This window comes from Hemiscyllium ocellatum, chromosome 8, assembly GCF_020745735.1.
Source record: "Hemiscyllium ocellatum isolate sHemOce1 chromosome 8, sHemOce1.pat.X.cur, whole genome shotgun sequence".
NCBI lineage: Eukaryota > Metazoa > Chordata > Chondrichthyes > Orectolobiformes > Hemiscylliidae > Hemiscyllium > Hemiscyllium ocellatum.
In genome coordinates, this window is record NC_083408.1 from 27,092,063 (window position 1) to 27,116,797 (window position 24,735).

Genomic DNA, 24,735 nt, shown 5'->3' on the forward strand with positions numbered 1-24,735 from the left:
TAATTGTCAGATTTGAGAAGTCCTTATTTGAATGCAGTCTGGGCTTTTGCATGGTCCATTATCTATAGTTGGATTGGGAAGTATAACCTGTTATGCTGATTAATTACTACCTAACTTACCAAGTCATAATTGACAATAGTTGAAGCTTAGATACATGCAGCAGATGATCTGCATCTTATGAAGAGTAGTATGTTGCAGAGTAGTCAGGTATGCATCGGAATTGTCAAGTCTGAAGGAATAATGAGGGTGAAAAATAAAAAGAGCCGAGGAAGAATCAAAGGTTATGGGAATTAGAAATAAATACTTTTAGTAATGGAACAAAGAGGACCTTCTTGCTCATCTTGGAGTCAAGTGTGAAAACAAGGTTATCATAACCAATGGCTTCTTTATCTTCTTGCCTGAAATGTTGTACATGCCTCCCAGTTCTACTTCATTAGCTTAGTAGCTTATTCAGTAAAAACAGATATATATAAAAATACCGTAAAACAGGTAGACTGTCACATGTATGGAATTCATATACACAGTTTACGAAAAGATATTGGTCATAAAAGGGAAAGAGATATTACAGCACAAGTGCCTGGGGAAATCAGTACTGAAAAAAAAAATGCTGGAAATCACAGCAGGTCAGGTAGCATCCATGGAGAGACAGCAAGCTAACGGAGTTGATCCAACCAGAGGAATGCTTCAAGTTTAATGTCAGCAACAAGTAGTTCCATTATCAGGATCCATCATGGATTTGATATAATATGATAATCTTAGACACAACACAGCAAGACAAATGTAGGACAGAGTGGCAATGCCCCGATATCAAACTACCATCTTGATTAAGCTGAAAATGTGTTGCTGGAAAAGCGCAGCAGGTCAGGCAGAATCCAAGGAGCAAGAGAATCGACGTTTTGGGCATGCCCAAAACGTCGATTCTCCTGCTCCTTGGATGCTGCCTGACCTGCTGCGCTTTTCCAGCAACACATTTTCAGCTCTGATTTCCAGCATCTGCAGTCCTCACTTTCTGCTACCATTTTGATTACAATACTTTCTTACCAGGAGTCACATGATTTAGTGCAGTTTTCCCAACTGCAGGAGGAGATTTGAGACCAGGTTTCCCAGTCGCTCGAATTAAACGTGGAATTTTGCCAGTCTTTGATTGGATAGCAGTTCCTGTACCTAAAGAAACCCAGCAACAATAAATGATTCATCAGACAGTGAAGCTACAATTCAGCACCGCTTGCATGTCAAACAGGGTAAGCAGAATACTATAGACAGAGTTAAGGTAATCCATAACTAATGGATCAGATCCAAGCTCTGCAATCTTCTTACATCCTGTCATGAATGGTGGACAATTCAACAACTAAGAGGAACAGTCGTCTTCACAAATATTCCTATCCTCAAAATGATGGGGATACCCAGCACATTAGTAACCAACAGAAGACTGAAACATTTGCAATCATCTTCAGCCAGAGGTGCAGAACAGGTGCTCTATCTCAGTCTCCTTCCAAGGATCCCCAGCATCACAAACTCCAGTCTTCATGTTATTCAATGGAATGAATCAATTGGTTGAAGACACTGGATACTGCAAAGGCAACGAGAACCTTGACAACATTTTTGGCAATGGTACTGAACATCTGTGCTCCAGAAATTGCCGTACCTCTAGCAAATGTTGTTTCAATACAGCTACAAGGCTGAAAAATGTGTTGCTGAAAAGCGCAGCAGGTCAGGCAGCATCCAAGGAGCAGGAGAATCGATGTTTCGGGCATAAGCCCTTCTTCAATACAGCTATAACACAAGCACCTCAGCCAAACTGGCCATAAACAGGTCCAGGCAGCGGGCAGTGGAGGGGGCCAATTGCTTGCCCCGCTTCTGAAGTTACTTTCACGCCGGAGTGTCTTGGGAGAAGGAGCACGCGGTGTCCAACAGCATCCTTGAGTTGTTCAGGGAACTGTGGGCACCACAGGGAGCAGCGGGCACCACAGGGAGCAGCGTGTATTATTTGCTCCTCCAACTTTATTTTCATTTAATCCCTGCCCTCGCCTCCACTATTTGATCACGCAGTATTACCCTTTGATGAGAAGGGAACTGCTTGTCACTGGCCACTTGGGTGTTCCTGGTGGTGGAATTCCTTATGAAGGGCCTTTGCGTAGAATGTCGATTCTCCTGCTCCTCAGATGCTGCCTGACCTGCTGTGCTTTCCCAGCACCACACTCTCGACTGGAATCATACCAGCATAAACCGAGGTTGTTGGGGGCTATCATACAAATCCAGGAATGCCTCAGGAGTGTGTCCTAGCCCCAACTGCTTCAATAGCCTCCCCTCTGTTTAGGAATACTCACTACTTGCCTGGATGAATGTGACTCCAATAACACTTGAGAAATTCAAGATCATCCAGGGAAAAAGGTCCCTGCTCGATTAGTACCTGCTCATCAATTTCAACATGCATTCCCTCCATTAGTTAATGCAGTGGGTATATCTACATTACATGGAGCAATGGTTCAAGAAGATGCCTTACTTGCACTTTTCCCAGATCCAAAAGAAACAATAAAAAAATGCTGGTTTTGCCAGTGACATTCTCACCCAATGAATGAATAGAAAAACAACAGTACATTCTCACTTCAGTAGCTAACAGCACTCAGTTATTTTAAAAAAACTGCACAAATGTTATAATTTCCTCAAGCTCTAACTTCATAAATTTAAACTCAAACAAACAAATTGCTTGAATTTGATCAAACCGGTCTCAAAAGAAATGTCATATTTTCCTCCTCTGCCTTACTTTCTGATAAGCTATTTCAGCCAAGTCTAATCTCATCATTCACAAAACACAGATATAGAACAAGACATCTGGTTTTCTGACATCTTAACATGAGGCTACACTGCTTGTTACATCACTGTTTGCTGACCTGCTGTGCAAACAAGAAACAAAAACTGATCTTCTCCAAATCAGAATACTCCAGATTGGAATTTCAGGCTAGAACTAGTTGGTCACAGAAGAACCCCAACATCCCCAGTCTAGATAAGTGGAGAGAGAAGTAGGGAAAAGAATCCAACTGTAAAACTAACCTCCCGGATTGACAAGTGTGCTCAACCAGCATTGTGCCACTCCCCTCAAATTTGGAATGAAAGGTAGGCACTGTACAAAGTCAACAGTACAGTGCTGGAAAAGCACAGCAAGGAAGGTCAGGCAGCATCCGAGGAGCAGGAGAATCGACGTTTCGGGCATAAGCCCTTCATCAGGAATGAGACTTGTTGGTTGGGGCTGAGAAATAAATGGGAGGGGGTTGGGGTTGGGAGAGTGGGGGAAGGTAGCTAGGAAAGTGATAGGTGGATGAAGGTAAGGGAGAAAGCGATAAGTCGGAGGGGTGATGGATGGGTCCGGAGGACTGCTGAGTTGGAGCCTTGGGACTGGGGTAATATTTGGTGGGGGGGGGGGGTAAAGAGGACGTTGTTGAAATCCACATTTATCCCATGTGGTTTCAGGGTCCCAAGGCAGAATATGAGGTGTTCCTCCTTCAGGGTGGTAATGATTTGGCAGTGGAGGCAGCCCAGAAACTGCATGCCCCTGACGGAGTGGGAGGCGGGGTTGAAATGTTTTGCCATGGGGGGGGCGCGCAAAAGTGTTCTCTGAAATGATCTGCAAGAAGGCTTCCTGTGACGCAGTGTCTCAAGTGGTTAGCACTGCTGCCTTACAGCACCAGAGCCCCAGGTTTGATTCCAGCCTCAGGTAACCGTATGGAATTTGCACATTCTCCCCATGTCTACGTGGGTTTCCTCCCACAATCCAAAGATGTGCAGATCAGGTGAATTGACCATGCTAAATTGCTCCATAGTGTTACACCAGTTAGCCAGAGGGAAATGGGTCTGGGTGGGTTACTCTTCGGAGGGTTGGTGTGGACTGGTTGAGGCCAAAGAGCCTGTTTCCACACTGTAGGGAATCTAATCTAACCAGATGGGACAAATGTGGATTTCAACAGCATCCTCATTTCCCTAGCCCCCCCCCAACATTATCCCAGTCCCAAGCCTCCAACTTGGCACTGCCCTCTGGACTTGTCCATTACTTCCCACTCTCCCTCGCACTCTGCACAAAGTCATTTAGTGTTCAATTAAAGGCAATTAGCTATGAAAAGCAAAACTCCCACAAGGAATCAACAGCTAATTCCTTATCCTCTGTCTTTAGCCAGAGGGGACTAACTCACTTAGGACAAAATTGAACTGAGGCCATTTTGGAAGTTTTTTCAATTGGGAACTTCCTTGAAAACATATGACAAAGTGCATCCATCTGCATAAAATAAAAAAGTGAAATGTTAAATATTTCTACTTACTTTGTTAGGACTGATTGTCAAATATTCTGAACTGTACATTAAAAAAAAAATTAGATTCCAGTAAATTCAATTTAAATAACGCATTGGCAAAAGCGTTGACTGCAATCCACTCCAACATTAATTAGACCCCGAGAGAGCCATTTGGAGTGTGTATGCAAAGAAAGTTAAATAATTGCCTGACACTACCTTTGGATGTATCAGTTACTTTCTCATTTGATACATGAAGTGAGCACTGGGTGACAGGAGCACTTTCCTCAGCCGCATTTCCTGTAATTTCATCCTTTTCGATAGAATCTTCAAATTCAACATGTCGTTTTTTTTGTCTTCTCTTTAAATCAGAACCTTCTGTGCTTTGGCACTTTTCCAAACGAGGGGAAGGTTCCTGAAACAAGTATTTCATTGTGAAGTAGTATTTGACTATTTCATGACAGGTAAAATTTCATGTTGAACAGTGTAAGTAGTAAATTAGTGAGAAGTGTCATACCATTGAAGGCTGTTCATTTTCGGAAGCTGTAAAATTTTGTGAATGAAGTGATTCATTTTGATTGTCATTCAGCAATCTTTCTTTGCCCCGTCGTTTGGTCACATTAGAGTCTTCCCACTTTTCCACATTAACTGTATTACATGTATTCTCTTCTATAACAGCCTGAAAAACAAAAACCTTGAATATGCTTCAGCAACATCAATTAACATTTATAATTCTGCTTTCATGCAAATAAAGCTCTTTCTGCTGCTTCACTGCATTCAAATATGGCAAGTCTCACATCCTATTCATTAATGTCAACAACTATATGCAACCTCTCCTCAGGCTAAATGCTATTAAAGTCAACGGATCTCCTTTCACTCCCCACCTGCCATGAAATATTATCCTCTTATCAGTTTTGTAAGCCAGATCTTATAGTTTGGAACACAAAAAATACTATTATCCAGAAGCAGCACCCAGATGGTAAGCTTCAGGATTCATATCAATCTCACATTCAAGATAAGCACAAATAACAGAATATGGATACTCATTAAGCAGTGTCTGCAGGTAAACAAGTAGTATAACTTGGAGATGGCCATTCAGTCGTTCAAATCTATTCCTCCAAGTTGGTATCAGAAATAGCACTGAATAAGAATAAAATTTAAGCCACTTCTTTCTATGCTGTCCTTTTGCACATCCCCAATTTTCATCACAACGTAATGGCAGCTGTAAATTATGGAATTCCTTATCTAAATCTCTCCAATTCCCTCCAACTTAAAACTTCCTGTTTGCCCAAAGCTTTTGGTCATATTCCTCTGGGCCTCCCCAATTAACTTAACTGTCAAGTTTTGTTGGATACAAATGCCCCAAGGTATTCAGGAATTTTAAGTTACCATACAAATATGAATTATTCTCAAATGTTTTAAAGATTAATTTTCACATGCAAACCTTCAAAGCAGGAGCATCCTTCTGCTCTTGGAAGAATTCTTGCAAATTTTTCAGTAATTTTTCTGCCTGTATTAGAAAAAGAAGAGTAAAAAAGTGAACAGAGAAATTATTCAAAATTGATATCATCTCCTGAAGTTATGAAAACAGCAATCATTTGTACTGTTCACATAAAGCTCCTTTGACCAAATTACAAACAAACTTAAAACATAAGAAACATAACTTAAAGCTTCAACATCATTTGAGTCTAACAATTCACTTTTGTATGTTGTGGCCAAGTTATGGATAGAGGTGTCAGAGGTTGCAACTTTCCTTCCTTCATGTGATTGACCAGATATTTCTCCCGCTCTGCCATTGCAGTATGTTGGAAGTTACAACTTCAATACCAACTTGTTGAGCTGCACTGTGAACACAAGTTCCTTGGCCAGCAAGTACTGAAACCCAGAGGTTCTGCAGGGACATTAACATCTACACCAAAAGATATGCCTTGCAAACTTATATACCACCTGTACTGTAATGAAACATCAAGACACTTCACGGAGGCATTATGAAACAAAGTATGAGCTATACAAAGAACATTGGGTCAGGTGACTAAAACTTACCTCCTTGACCAAGATTTTGAGTTTGGTCTTAGAAGGACTTTTTTTAAAAAAAAAGGCAAATAAGTATAGGGGGAAATAGGTTCCAGAATTTAGGTCTCGAGCAGCCACCAAAGAGAATAGTTAAAATTGTAGATGTACAAAAGACATAAATTTAAAGGATAGACCGATTAAAGAAATAACAGGGACAAGGTCATAATGAGATTTATAAATCAGGATGACAACTTTAGAATTGAGAGGTTGCTTGATCAGGAGTCAACATAGGTCAGCGAGTACTGGGGTGATGGTGGAAAACAAGACAAGACTTGGACGTCTTAGGCATGGGCAGCAGAATTTCACATGACCTCAAAAATTAATAAAAGTTAGCATGTCGGAGGCCAGGTCAGGAAAGTATTGGAACAATAAAGTCTAGAGATAACTAAACCATGCATGAAAGTTTCTGCATCAGATTAGCTGAAATAGATGACATTACAGAGATGGATTTTGGTGGTCTAAACTGCATGAATAAGGGGTCAGAAACGCATCCTAGGATCAAAAGGTAACACCAAAGGTTGCAAAACAGACTGGTTTAAACTCAGACTGTTGTCAAGAAGAAGGATGGAGTCAGTAGCTTGGGAAGAAGTTTAGACTGAGAGTAGAAAACAATGGTTTCAGTCCTTCCAATATTTAGAGGAAATTTCAGCTCATCCAGAACTGAATGTTGGCTAATAAGTTTGACAACTCTCAAAATTGGAGTCAAGAGATATCTCATTGATAGAGAGGTAGAACTGGGTGTTTCGGAGTATGATAAAATTAGTCCTTTGCATTCAGATGATGCCAGAGGAGAAACATGTGGATAGTATATAAGAGGGGGCCATGGATTGAATCTTGTCATCACTGGATATAATAGCTAAAGAGGAGAGGCAGAACAATTGCAGGTGATTTGTCTACAATTAGGTGGACTGCCAAAATGCAAAGGAAAAAGGATACGTTGATTAACTATGTTTAAGAGCACACACAGGTTGAAGATGTTATGGGAATATTTATCTTCAATGTCATTTATGACATTGATAGTATTTACTCCAAGGTCCCTCATATTTCTTAGCATTCTACCATTTATATTTGCGTGGCTTGTTACTAGCTTCCTAATTGAATCACCTCATCTCTGAAGATCAAATTCCATGTGACATTTCCACCAATCTCACTGGTGGTATTGTTCTGAAAATCAACCATTACCCAAATTTCATATAATCTGCAAACATCTTAATTGTCTGTGCCTCACATGCAAGTCTAAAATTGTGGATGTGTATCATGAGCAGCAACATTGAATTTGGTTCTTTGCTAAAACCTTGTCAAACATTGATTTTTAGATGAGATTTTCAACTTGAATAAAATGGCAATTAAGTCATGAAAAATGAGCTAATGTAAACTGAATTTAGGATAAAGGATAGATAAATAGAGATAAGGGTATGTCTCAGAATCCACAGAATGTGCCAATGAGAAAGAAAAATTCCAAGGAAAAATTGACTTAAAACCCCCCACAATTGCCAAGAAAATGGATATAACTACATAAATAAGTGATATATTAAAAGAAACAAGTTCACAGATTCTAATGGACCTCACTTTAAAGAGAGAGGTCGCTAATTTGATTCAGGAAAGATCTTATTAGATTGTAAAATAGCAAGTTTTATTGATTAGATTAGATTAGATTACTTAGTGTGGAAACAGGCCCTTCGGCCCAACAAGTCCACACCGACCCGCCGAAGCGCAACCCACCCATACCCATACATTTACCCCTTACCTAACACTACGGGCAATTTAGCATGGCCAATTCACCTGACCCGCACATCTTTGGACTGTGGGAGGAAACCGGAGCACCCGGAGGAAACCCACGCAGACACGGGGAGAATGTACAAACTCCACACAGTCAGTCGCCTGAGTCGGGAATTGAACCCAGGTCTCAGGCGCTGTGAGACAGCAGTGCTAACCACTGTGCCACCTGAAAAAAGGAAAACAGAATTCAGGAAATAATAGGCCAGTTAGCTTCACATTTGTCATTTTCTGTAAATTATAGCAGGACATACTATCCCATCCAATATTGCATATAATGCTTATTTTCACAAAGGAAGCATAAATACTCCTCAAGAACCATGCTCACTGTTAATCACCTCAGGAATAGAGAATTCGACGTTTCGAGCATAAGCCCTTCATCAGGAATAAGAGAGAGAGAGCCAAGCAGGCTGAGATAAAAGGTAGGGAGGAGGGACTAGGGGATGGAGGTGGGATAGGTGGAAGGAGGTCAAGGTGAGGGTGATAGGCCGGAGTGGGGTGGGGGCGGAGAGGTCAGGAAGAGGATTGCAGGTTAGGAGGGCAGTGCTGAGTTGAGGGAACCGACTGAGACAAGGTGGGGGGAGGGGAAATGAGGAAGCTGGAGAAATCTGAATTCATACCTTGTGGTTGGAGGGTTCCCAGGCGGAAGATGAGGCGCTCCTCCTCCAGCCGTCGTGTAGTTGTGTTCTGCCGGTGGAGGAGTCCAAGGACCTGCATGTCCTCGGTGGAGTGGGAGGGGGAGTTAAAGTGTTGAGCCACGGGGTGATTGGGTTGGTTGGTTCGGGCGGCCCAGAGGTGTTCTCTGAAGCGTTCCGCAAGTAAGCGGCCTGTCTCACCAATATAGAGGAGGCCACATCGGGTGCAGCGGATGCAATAGATGATGTGTGTGGAGGTACAGGTGAACTTGTGGCGGATATGGAAGGATCCCTTGGGGCCTTGGAGGGAAGTGAGTGTGGAGGTGTGGGCGCAAGTTTTACATTTCCTGCGGTTGCAGGGGAAGGTGCCGGGGGTGGAGGTTGGGTTGGTGGGGGGTGTGGATCCTTCCATATCCGCCACAAGTTCACCTGTACCTCACTCCGTACCTGTACCTGTACCCGCCCCCACCTCACTCCGGCCTATCACCCTCACCTTGACCTCCTTCCACCTATCCCACCTCCATCGCCCCTCCCCCTAGTCCCTCCTCCCTACCTTTTATCTCAGCCTGCTTGGCTCTCTCTCTCTTATTCCTGATGAAGGGCTTATGCTCGAAACGTCGAATTCTCTATTCCTGAGATGCTGCCTAACCTGCTGTGCTTTGACCAGCAACACATTTGCAGCTGTGATCTCCAGCATCTGCAGACCTCATTTTTTACTCACTGTTAATCACATCATGTTTGACATCAAAGAAAGAAGGTGGCTCTTAATTCTGAGCACACACAACATGGGGAACATCTGTAACACTGGGGCATGGAGAGGGGCAGGACTGAGCATATCAAAAAACTCTCCACAAGAGAGTGGCTGAGGGAGTGGTAGGTAGTATCACCATCTCTTGGCTGGAAAGTCCAGTTCCACATCCAACTTCAGAGGTATGTCTTCATACATCCAAATAGGTTGATTAAAAAAAAACTTGCCATAAAAGAAATGTATCTTGATTCAATTTCTTCAAATGGCTTGTAAATCACCATCTTCCACCTCCACACAAGCTTTTTTTTAAAAAGGTCTGTGATCAGTTCCACATGGGATCTGTGCATATGACCATCACCAATTTGTCTTGGTCCACCCAAGTTGACACATCAGTCAAGAAAGCACAGCAACACCTCTACATGGTAAGGAAATTTGGCATGTCCATAAAGAGTATTACAAATATTTATAGATGCACTACAAAATGCATCCTTTCCGGATGCATCACAGCATGCTATGGCAAATGCGCTTCCCAAGACAAAGAAACTACAGAGAGTTGTGGATACAGGTAAATCACACAAATCAGCCTCTCATCCATTGACTCCATTTATACTTTCCACTGTCTCAGGGAAGCAATCAACATAATGACGAAGACCAATGTTGGTGTAAAGATTTATGGCAGGGCTGCCAGTTGCCATTGTTGTGGGTATGTTTGCTGAGCTGTGAATTTGCTTTGCAGATGTTTTGTCCCCTTTCTAGGTGACATCCTCAGTGCTGTGAAGCACTACTGTACTGTGTCAGTTGGAATTTTTGGTTTCTTTCCTGCTGCTTTCAGTTGCTGGCACAGACAATAATGACCACAAATTCGACAACAAATGGGATAACACAACAATAATTGGTCAAGCCAAACAGAGCACTACCAGAGAATGCCTAGAAGCTTAGCACTCATCCACAGATTTCATCAATAAACATATTGACCTTGACCCAAAATGCCAATCACTGTAATGAACAATTAGAACCTGCAACCAGAAACAGTGAGAATGAAAACAAATAAAATTCCAAACAGCATAGTATACCGGTGCTTTACAGGAAGCTCCACTGCACTAAGAATGTGGATGAAACATCTGCAAACCAAATTCACAGCTTGACAAACATGGCCACAATTATAACCCCACAGTGGCTCAGTGGTTAGCACTGCTGCCTCACAGCACCAAGGACCTGGGTTCGATTCCAGCCTCGAGATACTGTCTGTGTGGAGTTTGCACATTGTGTGTCTGCATGGGCTTCCCGCGGGTGCTCCACTTTCCTGCAACAGTCCAAAGATGTGCAGGTTAGGTGAATTGGTAGTACTAAATTGGCTATAGTGTTCAGGGTTTAAAGGTTAATGTTGATCTCTCTGTCTGCACCTTCTTGGTAGCTGTAACGTATCCTGCATGCTTGCGGGAGAGTAACAGAATGATCTGCCTGTAAAGCACATAACGCAACACTTTCCACTGAACTAGTGACAATAATCAAACATGATAAACAAGGTCCCTCTAATCCTCAGAACCCCCAGTGTGGAAACAGGCCATTTGGCCCAACAAGTCAACACCAACCCTCCAAAGAGTATCCCACCCAGACCCATTGCTCTACCTTAGAGGGCGGCACGGTGGCACAGTGGTTAGCACTGCTGCCTCACAGCGCCTGTAGACCCGGGTTCAATTCCCGACTCAGGCGACTGACTGTGTGGAGTTTGCACGTTCTCCCCGTGTCTGCGTGGGTTTCCTCCGGGTGCTCCGGTTTCCTCCCACAGTCCAAAGATGTGCGGGTCAGGTGAATTGGCCAAGCTAAATTGCACGTAGTGTTAGGTAAGGGATAAATGTAGGGGTATGGGTGGGTTGCGCTTCGGCGGGTCGGTGTGGACTTGTTGGGCCGAAGGGCCTGTTTCCACACTGTAAGTCTAAGTCTAAGTCTTATTACTCAACATTTTCCCTGACTAATGCACCTAACCTACACATCCCTGAACACTTTGGTCAATCTAGCTTAGTCAATTGACCTAACTTGCACATCTTTGGACTGTGGAAGGAAACCGGAGCACCCAGACACGGGGAAAATGTTTGTGTGGAGTTTGCACAGTTGCCTGAAGTTGGAATTGAACCCGGATCCCTAGTGCTATGCAACAGCAGTGCTAACCACTGTGCTGCTCAAAGTACTAATCTTTAGTACTTTCCAGGATACCATTATTTATCATGTAATTCCTTCCCTCATTGGGGAAGCTAATGTGTATTTCTACACATTTTTCCAAACAGAAGAACATTTGCCACTGCTCTTCCCAACTGACCAGTCAATTGACATCCAACTAGAAGTTGGAGTTATCCTCATGAAGCTGCCACTCTGACCTCTCTTAGAGTCATGCTACAGTCGCAACTATGTCATACTGTGAATTGTGTCCTCAGCCATTTTCCTCACTCACTAGACAGTGTATCAAAATACTTTACAAATCATTGAACATCTCTATCATGATCTAATTTTCCAGCTTTTGTTTACTACACTCCATCCACATGCACAATATGGCCATCACCGAGGAAACAGGACAACACTAATTCCACTTTAACACACCAAACTGTTTCCTTTTCACTTTTTCCTGCAAAGTTATGCCTTTTATCTCTCCACTGTTAGGTACTCCATTCTTCACATTCTTTGACCCGGCTCTTCTGCTCTAAAATTTATTAACAGGCTGTATATAAACAAAATCTGTGGTTTCCTCAACATTCCATACCACTGGCTAACTTTCTAGGAGAAAATAGATTCATGTTGACAGAATGCTGCATAATCCATTGCATAACCATTACTTATTGCCAAATGATTCAACACTCAACCTATAAGGGAAAGTCTATTAATGAATTACTAAAAACGAAAGAGATAGTTATGTTTATGCATTGTGCTGATTTCATATTATAAGACCACACAAGACAAGGGCTGGGTTATTTACTCCAGATTAAAACAATAAAACAATAAGAGGGTGGTAAGGACAGGCCAGGGAATTATAGACCAGTGAGCCTGACCTCAGTGGTGGGCAAGTTGTTGGAGGGAATCCAGAGGGACAGGATGTACATGTATTTGGAAAGGCAAGGACTGATTCGGGATAGTCAACATGGCTTTGTGCATGGGAAGTAATGTCTCACAAACTTGATTGAGTTTTTTGATGAAGTAACAAAGCAGATTGATGAGGGCAGAGCAGTAGATGTGCACTACATGGACTTCAGTAAGGCGTTCAACAAGGTTCCCCATGGGAGACTGATTAGCAAGGTTAGATCTCATGGAATGCAGGGAGAACTAGCCATTTGGATACACAACTGGCTCAAAGGTAGAAAAGATAAAGGATGTTGGTGGAGGGTTGTTTTTCAGACTGGAGGCCTGCGACCAGTGGAGTGCCACAAGGATTGGTGCTGAGCCCTCTACTTTTTGTCATTTACATAAATGATTTGGATGCAAGCATAAGAAGTACAGTTAGCAAGTTTGCAGGTGACACCAAAATTGGAAGTGTAGTGGACAGCAAAGAGGGTTACCTCAGATTACAACAGGATCTTGACCAGATGGGCCAAGGGGCTGAGAAGTGGCAGATGGAGTTTAATTCAGATAAAAGCAAGGTGCTGCATTTTGGGAAAGCAAATCTTACCTTAATGGTAAGGTCCTAGGGAGTGTTGCTGAACAAAGAGACTCTGGGAGTGCAAGTTCATAGCTCCTTGAAAGTGGAGTTGCAGGTAGATAGGATAGTGAAGGCAGCATTTGGTATGCTTTCCTTTATTGGTCAGAGTATTAAGTACAGGAGTTGGGAGGTCATGTTGCGGCTGTACAAGACATTGGTTAGGCCACTGTTGGTATACTGCGTGCAATTCTGGTCTCCTTCCTATCAGAAAGATGTTGTGAAACTTGATAGGGTTCAGAAAAGATTTACAAGGATGTTGCCGGGGTTGGAGGATCTGAGCTACAGGGAGAGGCTGAACAGGCTGGGGCTGTTTTCCCTGGAGCGTCGGAGGCTGAGGGGTGACCTTATAGAGGTTTACAAAATTATGAGGTGCATGGATAGGATAAATAGACAAAGTCTTTTCCCTGGGGTCGGGGAGTCCAGCACTAGAGGGCATAGGTTTAGGGTGAGAGGGGAAAGATATAAAAGAGACCGAAGGGGCAACTTTTTCAAGCAGAGGGTGATACGTGTATGGAATGAACTGCCAGAGGATGTGGTGGAGGCTGGTACAGTTGTAACATTTAAGAGGCATTTGGATGGGTATATGAATAGGAAGGGTTTGTAGGGATATGGGCCGGGTGCTGGCAGGTGGGACTAGATTGGGTTGGGATATCTGGTCAGCATGGACAGGTTGGACCGAAGGGTCTGTTTCCATGCTGTACATCTCTATGACTCTATGACATTCAAAGTTCGCCAAACACACGATTGCTATGGTTAACTTGGGCAAATAATTTCACCTTCAATTTTTAGATGATAACATTTGCTCTTGGAAAGCAATATATCATCTGACTTACCACAAGTAAAGTGACAATTATTTTCAGAATAGAAAGTCTGCCTATGCTGAACTCCAATATCTCACTGAATAGTTAAAAATTTCTGCAAATTGATTAAACTTAGGCATACCATCAACTTAAATAAATTAGACAGCTAAATAGTCAACTTAATTTGATCTGGTCTTTGCAGTATAATCATACCCATGGATTGGACTGACACCATGGATACAAACCCATGTTAAATGATCCTTCACGAATTCTTCTACTTCACCAGACGTAGTCTAAACATCTGGATTCTGTTCTGCATTGTAGAGGCCGCCCTCTTATACTAGGTTGTCCCATTCCGATTCTGCTGTATCTCTCAATCAAGATTGACCACTGTAACTTCCAACAAAATCAAGTACAGTATAGAGTACTCAGTTTTGTATTACAGCTTTCTATTAAGCAGATCTGTTTGTGTTTCAAATTCCATACTGCCATCTACCTCGATGACCTTTGATTCCCTTTTGCCTAGCAAGAAGTATTCAATAACTCAGTCTCCACCAGAGGTGGTTGTTCTATTTTGGAACTCCATCAGAAAGTGTTCCTCCTCATTGGTCTAAAAGACATTATTAATTTTGAAGCAGTGCCCACTAGTTATAACCTGACCCTCAAGAGGAAACATCCTTTCCACATCCACCAATACAAGACCACTAAGCATCATTATTGTATACTCAATTAAGCCACCCCTCACTCTATGCTCCAATGGAAATAAGCCAAGTCTGCTCAACCTTTCGACATAAGACAACCCATCCATCCCAGATATCAAAGCAAATAAACCCTCAGAAATATCTCTAATTATTTTACATTCTTAAATAAAGGAGACTGAAACTGCACACAAAATGAAATACAGTCTTACCAAAACCCACTGTAAATTACATAACCTCCCATTTTCCTACTACATATTCAATTTGGCAAGTTTTGTTTACTCACTTATCTATGTCATTTCATAGACTTGTCATCCTCAGTACTTGCATTGGAACATCTACATTGCTCAGAACCTCAATTCTATAGTTGTAATTCTGTGGTTTTAGTAATACTGCTTTTTTTAAAAAAATCCTTTCCCACTAGAGCAAACTTGACATTTTCCCACATCATGCTCCTTTTCTAGAATTTTTGCCTATTTGTTTGACCTATAGGATGTTGTGAAACTTGAAAGGGTTCAGAAAAGACTTACAAGGATATTGCCAGGGTTGAAGGATTTGAGCTATAGAGAGAAGTTGAGTACACTGGGTCTGTTTTCCCTGCAGCATCAGAGGCTGAAGAGTGACCTTATAGAGGTTTATAAAATCACGAGGGGCATGGATAGGATAAATAGGCAAAAGTATTTTCCCTGGAGTGGGTGAATCCAGAACTAGAGAGCATAGGTTTAAAGGTGAGAGGGGAAAGATATAAGAGACCTAAGGGGCAACTTTTTCAGGCAGAGGATGTTACATGTATGGAATGTGCTACTAGAGGAACTGATGGAGGCTAGTACAACTGCAACATTTAAAAAGGCACCTGGGTGGGTATATGAATACAGGATACAGGCTTGGTGCTGACAAACAGGACTACATTAGGTTGCAATATCTGGTCAGTGTGGATGAGTTGGACCGAAGGGTTGTTTCAGTGCTGTACATCTAGGACTCTATTACCTTGTTTAATTATTAACAAGTGCATTCTCGTTACTCTACAGTTAGCTGTTTACAGTTGTGATACATTTTCTTCAAGATGCTTTCTCAATTTCAGTCATGCTAACCTACACGAGCTACTGTGGACATTTAGAGTCATAGAGATGTACAGCATGAAACAGATCCTTCGTCCATCCCATCCACGCTGACCAGATATCCCAACCCAATCTAGTCCCACCTGCCAGTACCCGGTCCATATCCTCCAAACCCTTCCTGTTCATATACCCATCCAAATGCCTCTTAAATGTTGCAGTTGTACCAGCCTCCACCACATCCTTTGGCAGTTCATTCCATACACGTACCACCCTCTGCGTGAAAAAGTTGCCCCTTAGGTCTCTTTCAAGGTTATTATTACACACATTTATAGCAAGTGGTCTTGAACCCAGACCTCCTGCCTCACTGTCTCTCTACCTCTAGCAACCAGCTGGTGTGGTTCTTGCGAACTAAAATCGTCACCTCTAACACAACTAAAAATTGTATGTTTCGTTAAGTCTGCCAGGTACAGGAATATTAAGCTGGGCTACTTTAGATCTGACTGCAGGCGAGAAAAAAAAAGTGACAATTTTGGCGACACTGAACTGCGTAAGAAATCGCTCATCGTGGAGATAGGCAATATTCTTGATTTAAACTGAACACGTTTTAGCCATCGTTCATTCAGTTTCAGAGATGACTGACGTATTTATACCAGTAACTAGGCAAAAACAAATCGCGGCTTTTATTTAGTTATAATGCGGTACACAACGCTCCACAACCATCAATCCTTGGGGTTTCCAAACCCAAGAGGGACAGGTGAACCCCGCCAGTGAGAGCACCTCTATTTAAATAAAGGTGATCGATGCCTCCCCGATGGAGGTACCTGCCACCTGCGGGGAAGTGAACGGGCAGAGGGAGCTTGAGAACTGGACTGCACCGAGTTCCGGGGCTGGCGGTCCGGACATAGCCACCGGAGTCAGAGGGCCTGAGGACGGACACCACCATCCATGTTGATGCCCCCGGAGTACACCGACCTTGAGATTGGCCCGGAGGCCGTGCTGCTTGGCCAGCCGCTGCAGCTCGCTGTACCGGAGTCCGTGTAGTTCCATTGCGAGGACTGTGCCCAATGTCTCTGCACTGGCACTAATCCTAGGGCCGAGATCTGATCGCTCGCTCTCTGCCTGGGTTCAGGGTCTTGCCGGGGGAAGAACAGAGATCTCAGGCGTTCGCGCTTGTGACCAACCGCCAGCGCTCGGATTTGAATCTCCGCTCCCCGCCCGCCAATTGGCTGACCGGGGAGACAGCGACGCCGCCGTTACCCAATAGGACCGACCATGGCTACGGTGCCCCGCCTCTCCACCCCACTCAATAGCAGTGCGAAAGGACCACGTGATACCATTGAGTGACAGCCACGGTGTCCAACCGAATAAAAGCAAAACACGGTTGCGATCTGTAATGAAAACAGGATGTGCCGCAGAAACTCAGCAGCACTGCCACTATTTGTAGACATTTTTAAAAAAAAATCACGTAACGTCAGGTTATAGTGGAACAGGTTTATTTGAAAGTACGAGCTTTCGGAGCGCTGCTCATTTGTCAAGTAACTAATATTCGTGGAGAGACAGGACGCGTCTCCTCTATGCCAAACATTTTGAGTAGTTGCACCACTTTCTGCTTCTATTACTGTATCCAATTGCCACAGTTTTGAAGCAGTGCCATCAGGTTGAAACCTCCCCGTTATAATGAAAAGGTCCATTCTACTGCTCTATCCACTAGAACTAGGGAATTTAGCCTAAAAGCAATGCGTTAAAAAAATTACACAACACGAGGTCATAGTGCAACAGCTTTATTTGGAAGCACTAGCTTTCAGAGCTCTGCTCCTTCATCAGGTGATTGTGGAGAATAAGATTATATGATACAATTTATAGCAAAAGTTTACAATGTGATGTAACTGAAATTATATATTGAAAAAGATCCAGATTGTTTGTTAAGTCTCTCAATTTTAGAATGGCCATGTTGGTTTCTGTTCTTTCATAGGTAAATCACAAACTTTTTTAAAAAGTTACATTCTCAAGTGAACTTTAACAATTGGTGTCATGTCAGCCCAAATAATGTATTGAAAGTGTTAGCTTCCCTGTGTGAGGCTGTCTGTGCCACAATGGTCAAACTGATTTTAATCTAAAAAAACAGATTTACAGAATCTTACATGGATTCATAGAGTTTTTGAACAAAGTAAAATGTAATTCTGCAAGTACAAATTCATCCCACAAATGTATTGTATATGTGTGCATGTGGGTTGGTGTGCGTGTGTGTGTGTGGGGGGGGGGGGTAGTTATGAGTGTTTGCAGCAGGTCCAGCAGCATCAGTTCAGAGAGCGAACATAAATAATGTTTCGACTTAATGCTTCAGCAGAACTGGAAAGAACTAATCATGTAGAGACTTTGAGAAACAGATAAGTTGCACAAGGACAAAAAAAAAGCGTCAGATAGGGTGGAAGACAGGAGAGATTGACTGACAGAAGAGTAAGTCCCCAGAGCCAAAGGGAATGGCGATGGAGCACTAAAAAAAATGCTGCTACTAAGCAAAAAAAGAGAAAAAAATCAAAACTATGCAAAGGAAAAGAAACAAAATGGGTCAAAGGTATACTTCGAACAGAAGCATATTTAGGTCAATGGGCATTTTACAACTTTTAAACTTGATGAGGGATTTGTCACTCTATTATCAGATACTGTGCTTTAGTCCTTAGGACATAAAGAATACAGCATACAGCAATGGAACCAAGTTAATCCAGAAGTTAGGGGAAAAAGTGAGGACTGCAAATGCTCCACTTCCCGCTCCTCTGCCCATGAACAACCCAAATGGCCTCCTTCTTCAAAGACCACAATTTCTCCCCAGACGTGATCGACAATGCCCTCCACCCGCATCTCCTCCACTTCCTGCTCCTCCGCCCTTGAGCCCCGCCCCTCCAACCGCCACCAGGACAGAACCCCACTGGTTCTCACCTATTACCCCACCAACCTCCATATACAGCGTATCATCCACCGTCATTTCCACCACCTCCAAACTGACCCCACCACCAGGGATATTTCCCTCCCCTCCCCTATCAGCGTTCCGAAAAGACCACTCCCTCCGTGACTCCCTCGTCAGGTCCACACCCCCCACCAACCCAACCTCCACTCCCGGCACCTTCCCCTGCAACCGCAAGAAATGCAAAACTTACGCCCACACCTCCTCCCTTACTTCTCTTCAAGGCCCCAAGGGATCCTTCCATATCCGCCACAAACTCACCTGTACCTCCACACACATCATCTATTGCATCCGTTGCACCCGATGTGGCCTCCTCTATATTGGGGAGACAGGCCGCCTACTTGCGGAACACTTCAGAGAATACCTCTGGGACGCCCGGACCAACCAACCCAACCACCCCGTGGCTCAACACTTTAACTCCCCCTCCCACTCCACCAAGGACATGCAGGTCCTTGGACTCCTCCATCGCCAGAACATAACAACACGACGGTTGGAGGAAGAGCGCCTCATCTTCTACCTGGGAACCCTCCAACCACAAGGGATGAACTCAGATTTCTCCAGTTTCCTTATTTCCCCTCCCCTCACCTTGTCTCAGTCAATTCCCTCGAACTCAGCACCACCCTCCTAACCTGCAATCTTCTTCCTGACCTCTCCGCCCCCACCCCACTCCGGCCTATCACCCTCACCTTGACCTCCTTCCACCTATCACATCTCCATCGCCCCTCCCCCAAGTCCCTCCTCCCTACCTTTTATCTTAGCCTGCTGGACACACTTTCCTCATTCCTGATGTTTCCTTATGCCCGAAACGTTGAATTTCCTGTTCCTTGGATGCTGCCTGACCTGCTGCGCTTTTCCAGCAACACATTTTCAGCCCAAATGCAAGTTTAATTTGGGAAACTTAGTTGCCATGGATGACTTGAGCTGAAGGGTCTGTTTCCATGCTCCATGACTATGGAAACAGACCTGGAAACACCACCACCTGCAAGTTCATTTCCAAGCCATTTAATGTCCTAACTTGGAAATATAGTGCCATTGCTTACAGTCATAGGGTTAAAATCCTAGAATTCCCTCCCTCAGGGCATTGTGGGTCAATCCACAGCATTTAGACTGCAGCAGTTCAAGAAGGCACCTTCTCAATGGCATCAAGGGCATGCAATAAATGCTGGCCCAATCAGCAATACCCACATCCCAAAGATGAATAAAAACAAGCAGTTGTGGTGCTTTAGTTGTATGGAAGCAATCACAAAATGGGACACAATGTCTGCAAATTCAGACATAATCAAGAAGAAATTACTTGGTTTGGAGACACATAGTTTTTTTTTAAAGATATTTTTATTAGAAATTTAATATTTTGACAGATTTACAAAAATAAACAGAAATTTCAAGCACAAACATTAATATAAAAATAGATCTTAAATATATAATCATCAAAATTCAAAGGAATGATACTAAAGAAGAAAGAAAAACAATGAAACTCAGTTAACTACTAATCTAATCCACAATTATCCAGAGTGTATAGTTGAGTCACTTACATCCTTCAAACAAGAGAAAATGTTCTCTAATACACTCATAACAGTATAATAAAAAGGAAACTATTTCCAAACAATAAGAACAAAAAAAAATAAAACATGTTTGAATGGAGATCCTCCCCCTTGTTCTCAGGGGGCCTTACTTCCTTTCTAAAGGTCCACCATATCCTCTCCCAAACAGTGTCCCACCCTTGACCCGGGCGCTCCTTAATAGGATTTAGATATAATACCGAGCTAGAGTTAACAGTGAGCGCCCCACCCCCACCCCTCCCCACCCATACCTGAGTATATCTGATAGCATCAATGCCACGTACAAACACACATAACTATAAAATTACAACTCCAACAAATTACAGTTAAGTATAATAACATAAAATAGCAAGGGAAGACAACCCTGCTCCCAGAAGCAAAAGTAAAGTAGAGTAAAGTATCCACTTCTCCCCACGGAGTGTGGAAGAGGCAAGCCAACATTAATTGTCTCTTACGATTTATTTAAACGAGTCTAAAAGTTCCTTAGCCTCTTCTGGTGATCTAAAATTATACTTGGATCCTTCGTGGTTAAAGCATAACGTCGCTGGGTAGCGTAAGGTGTATTGAATATTTAAGTTCCTTAGACATTTTTTCACCTCATCAAACGCCTTCCTCCTTCGTGCCAAAGCCGGGGAGAAGTCCTGAAATAACATAATCTTGGATCCTTCATGAATCATAGCTTTAGGATCCTTTCCAAGATTTCTGGAGGCATCCAGGAGTATCTGCCTCTCCCTATAACTCTGCAGCCGGAACAGGACCGGGCGTGGGCGCTGGTTTGGGCCAGATCCGCGTACTGCGACCCGGTAGGCCCACTCCACCCTTACCCGGTCAGTTTCAGCCCCCAGGTTTAAAAGCTGGGGCAGCCATCGCTCCAGAAATGCTGCTAACTGTCCTTTCCCTTCTTGTTCAGGGAGGCCCAGAAGACGGATATTCTTTCTCCGATTTCTATTATCCAGGTCATCGATGTAAATTTCAAAGGCCCTGACTCTCTGCTCCAGAGCTCGCACCTGTTCTGCAGCTGTTTGTGCTGCAGCCTCGGAGGTCGTGGCCTTTAGCTCCGCCCCCTCCACTCGGCCCTGTAATTCCTCGATAGCCTGGCTGTGCTTTTGTAGCTTTTCTTCGAATGAGTTCCATCTCTGTCTGGATTCTGCGATGAAATTGACGAGTGTCGTTTCCAGCCTGGCAATCATCTCTTCAAGGCCTGTTTTTACATCAGTTGCAGCCAGAGGAGGAGAGGAGGGTGGGGGAGGGGTCTTTGTTTTCTGAGAGCTGCGGGATCCCTTTGGTTTACTCATTATCCACTTAATATTAAACTGCTTAAATATAATAGTAAGCAGCTAATTAAGGTTAGAAATTTTTTTTGGGTGGTTTGGTAAGTGTGGTGGGGGTGAGTAACTCACTTTACCCAGGTTTTGGGAAGAGCTCTGTAAACTCAGACTTGCTGAGTCGCCGCCATCTTGGATCTCTCCTGGAGACACATAGTTAAAAATCACACAACACCAGGTTATAGTCCAACAGGTTTAATTGGAAACACACGAGCTTTCGGAGCGACGCTCCTTCATCAGGTGATAGTGAAGGGCTCGATCCTAACACAGAATTTATAGCAAAAATTTGCAGTGTGATGTAACTGAAATTATACATTGAAAAATTGATTGTCTGATAAGCCTTTCATCTGTTCGAATACAGTGATACAGTACATGGCAGGTACTCATGTGACTCAGCCAACATTGTCTATATTATACATTGCAGGCAAGGATGCCCGGAGGCATGGTACATTGGGGAAACCGAGCAAAGGCTACGACAACGGATGAATGGGCACCGCACAACAATCAACAGACAGGAGGGTTCCCTCCCAGTTGGGGAACACTTCAGTGGTCCAGGACATTCAGCCTCAGACCTTCGGGTGACCATCCTCCAAGGTGGACTTTGGGACAGGCAGCAGAGGAAACTGGCCAAACAAAGGCTGGTAGCTAAGTTCGATACCCATAGGGAGGGCCTCAACCGGGACCTTGGGTTCATGTCACATTACAGGTGATCACTATTGCACTGCACACACACAAACACACTCTCTCATATGCACGGACACAGGTACACACAGACACCCACACACACTCACACATGCACCCCCTCACAGACTTAAGACACTCTGCACTCATTACACACACACATTCTCACACTCACAACCCCCACCCCAGGCGCGCGCGCACGCGCACACACACACACACACACACACACACACACACAAAGACTCACATGCACACATATATTTTGTGGGGTGAATTTGTACTTGCAGAGTTACATTGCACTTTGCTCAAAAACTGCATGTTATCTCACTTTTTAGATTAGAATCAATCTAAACATCAGGTCATAGACAGAGAACACAGGGGGCTAACACCTTCAACATATTGTCTAGTTATCACCATTGTTAACAGCTAACCCGAGAACGTAACTTTAAAAAACAGTTTTGTGATTTACACATGTAAGAAGTGAAACTATCACTGTATTCTAACAGATGAAAGGATTAACAGACAATCAATTTTTCAATGTATAATTTCAGTTACATCACACTGCAAATTTTTGCTATAAATTCTGTGTTACGATCGAGCCCTCCACTATCACCTGATGAAGGAGCGTCGCTCCAAAAGCTAATGTGCTTCCAATTAAACCTGTTGGACTATAACATGGTGTTGTGTGATTTTTAACTTTGTACACCCCAGTCCAACACTGGCATCTTCAAATCTTGGTTTGGAGATACTGTCATAAAGAGAAAATTGCCTGGGCTAAAAATCCAGGATCCTGTAAAAGAAAGACCTGCTTGTTTCAGCAGGGTAGCCATCCTCATCGAAGAAATTGATGAGGTTAAAGATCCTCCAGAGCTGCAACAAAGAAATTGTCTGCAACAATGGAATGACATTCTCCGTGCAGGAAATCCAAGTAATTAAAACTCCTTTAACTTCAAGCGACCCACAAATCTCACATTATCTGTAACAGAATCCATATCAACACGTTTTGATCCAGAGAACTACCAAACTTCCAAATCAGAAGGAAATGCATGCTCAGAGAATAGTGAATCTCAAGACCACCTGAATTTGAGAGGTCAAAAACTTATAGGAAGCTGGAGTAGTGGTAAAAATAATTGGATACGCAAATGTACAATTATTCATTATGGAATAAAGGCTGGGGTGGGGAGATGATGACAGGAAAGGTCTGAAAATACAGATCTTAAGAGCAAATCAAACAAGATTAGAGGTTACAAAAATAATAAAAGGACAAAACATAAGGACACTATATTTGAAAACACGCAGCATTCAAATCAAAAGAGATGTTCTGGTTGTATAATTTGAGATAAAAAAGTACAATCTAATGGCCACAATGGAAATGGCTGCAAGATGACCTTGATTAGAGCCTGAATATTGAAGAGTATGTAACATTTAGGAAGGACAGGCAGTTAGGAAAGGGTGGAGGAATGGCTCTTAATTAAAGATGATACTAGTACAATACAGGGGAATGATCTAAATTTAGGAAACCAGAATGCAGAAGCAGCTGTGTAGAGATAAATGATAAAGGTCCCTCAACAGTAACCATATGGTAGGACAGGGAATAAAGGAGAGTTAGAGTCAGTTAGAAGGGTACAATGTCTATCATGAGTGATTTAAACCTACATATAAACTGAAAAAAAAACAGATAGGAAAAAGTAATCTAAATGGGAAATTCTTTGAATGTTTTTGGGAAACATGTTGCAACTACCAGACATCAGGCAAGATCTGGTTTTGACCAATGAGATAGAAATAACTACTGAACTCATAGTGAAAGTAACCCTTGGTAGCAGTGACCAACAATTATTTTGAATTTAAACAAGGGTAATTATGAAGACATGAAAGCAGGACTAGCAAAAGTGAACTGGAAAATTATGTTAAAGGACAGGTCATTAGAGATGCAAACAATTAAGTGGATATTCCAGAAAGTGCAGAATAGATACATTCCTACAAATCAGAAAAATTCTAAGGGACATGTACTCGCCATCCGTGATTAAATAAAAACGATAAAGGCAGTATCAAACCGAAAGACGTATGATTGTGCAAAAGTCAGAAGATTGGACCAAATATAAAAAACAAAATATTTATTAAAATTAAATTACCAAAAGATTAATAAGGAGGGTATGGGAGTATGGGAGAAAATTAGCCAAAGATATAAAAACAGTTAGGAACCATTTCTTCAGATGTTTAGAAAAGAAAAGAGTTAGCAAAGTATGTGTTGATCAAATAGAAAATGAGCCTAGGATGTCAGTGGTGGGCAACTTGTTAGAGGGAATCCTGAGAGACAGGATTTACATGTATTTGGAAAGGCAAGGACTGATTAGGGATAGTCAGCATGGCTTTGTGCATGGGAAGTCATGTCTCACAAACTTGATTGAGTTTCTTGAAGAAGTAACAAAGAGAATTGATGAGAGCAGAGTGGTAGACT

General features: G+C 42.9%; 1 protein-coding gene across 2 annotated transcripts in view; it reads right to left on the bottom strand.

The window, feature by feature from the left end:
- The window catches only part of nusap1 (nucleolar and spindle associated protein 1), a 32,474-nt gene extending 15,544 nt beyond the window's left edge, over positions 1-16,930 (bottom strand). For both annotated transcript variants that reach the window (XM_060828726.1, XM_060828725.1), the window contains exons 1-5: positions 16,723-16,930; positions 5,722-5,787; positions 4,795-4,956; positions 4,497-4,692; positions 1,042-1,164 (exon numbers count right to left, since the gene is read on the bottom strand). In XM_060828726.1, coding sequence (XP_060684709.1) covers positions 1,042-1,164; positions 4,497-4,692; positions 4,795-4,956; positions 5,722-5,787; positions 16,723-16,797 — 622 coding nt within the window. In that variant the 5' untranslated portion in view covers positions 16,798-16,930. The remainder of the gene's footprint in view (positions 1-1,041; positions 1,165-4,496; positions 4,693-4,794; positions 4,957-5,721; positions 5,788-16,722) is intronic.
- Between the last annotated feature and the right edge of the window lie 7,805 nt (positions 16,931-24,735).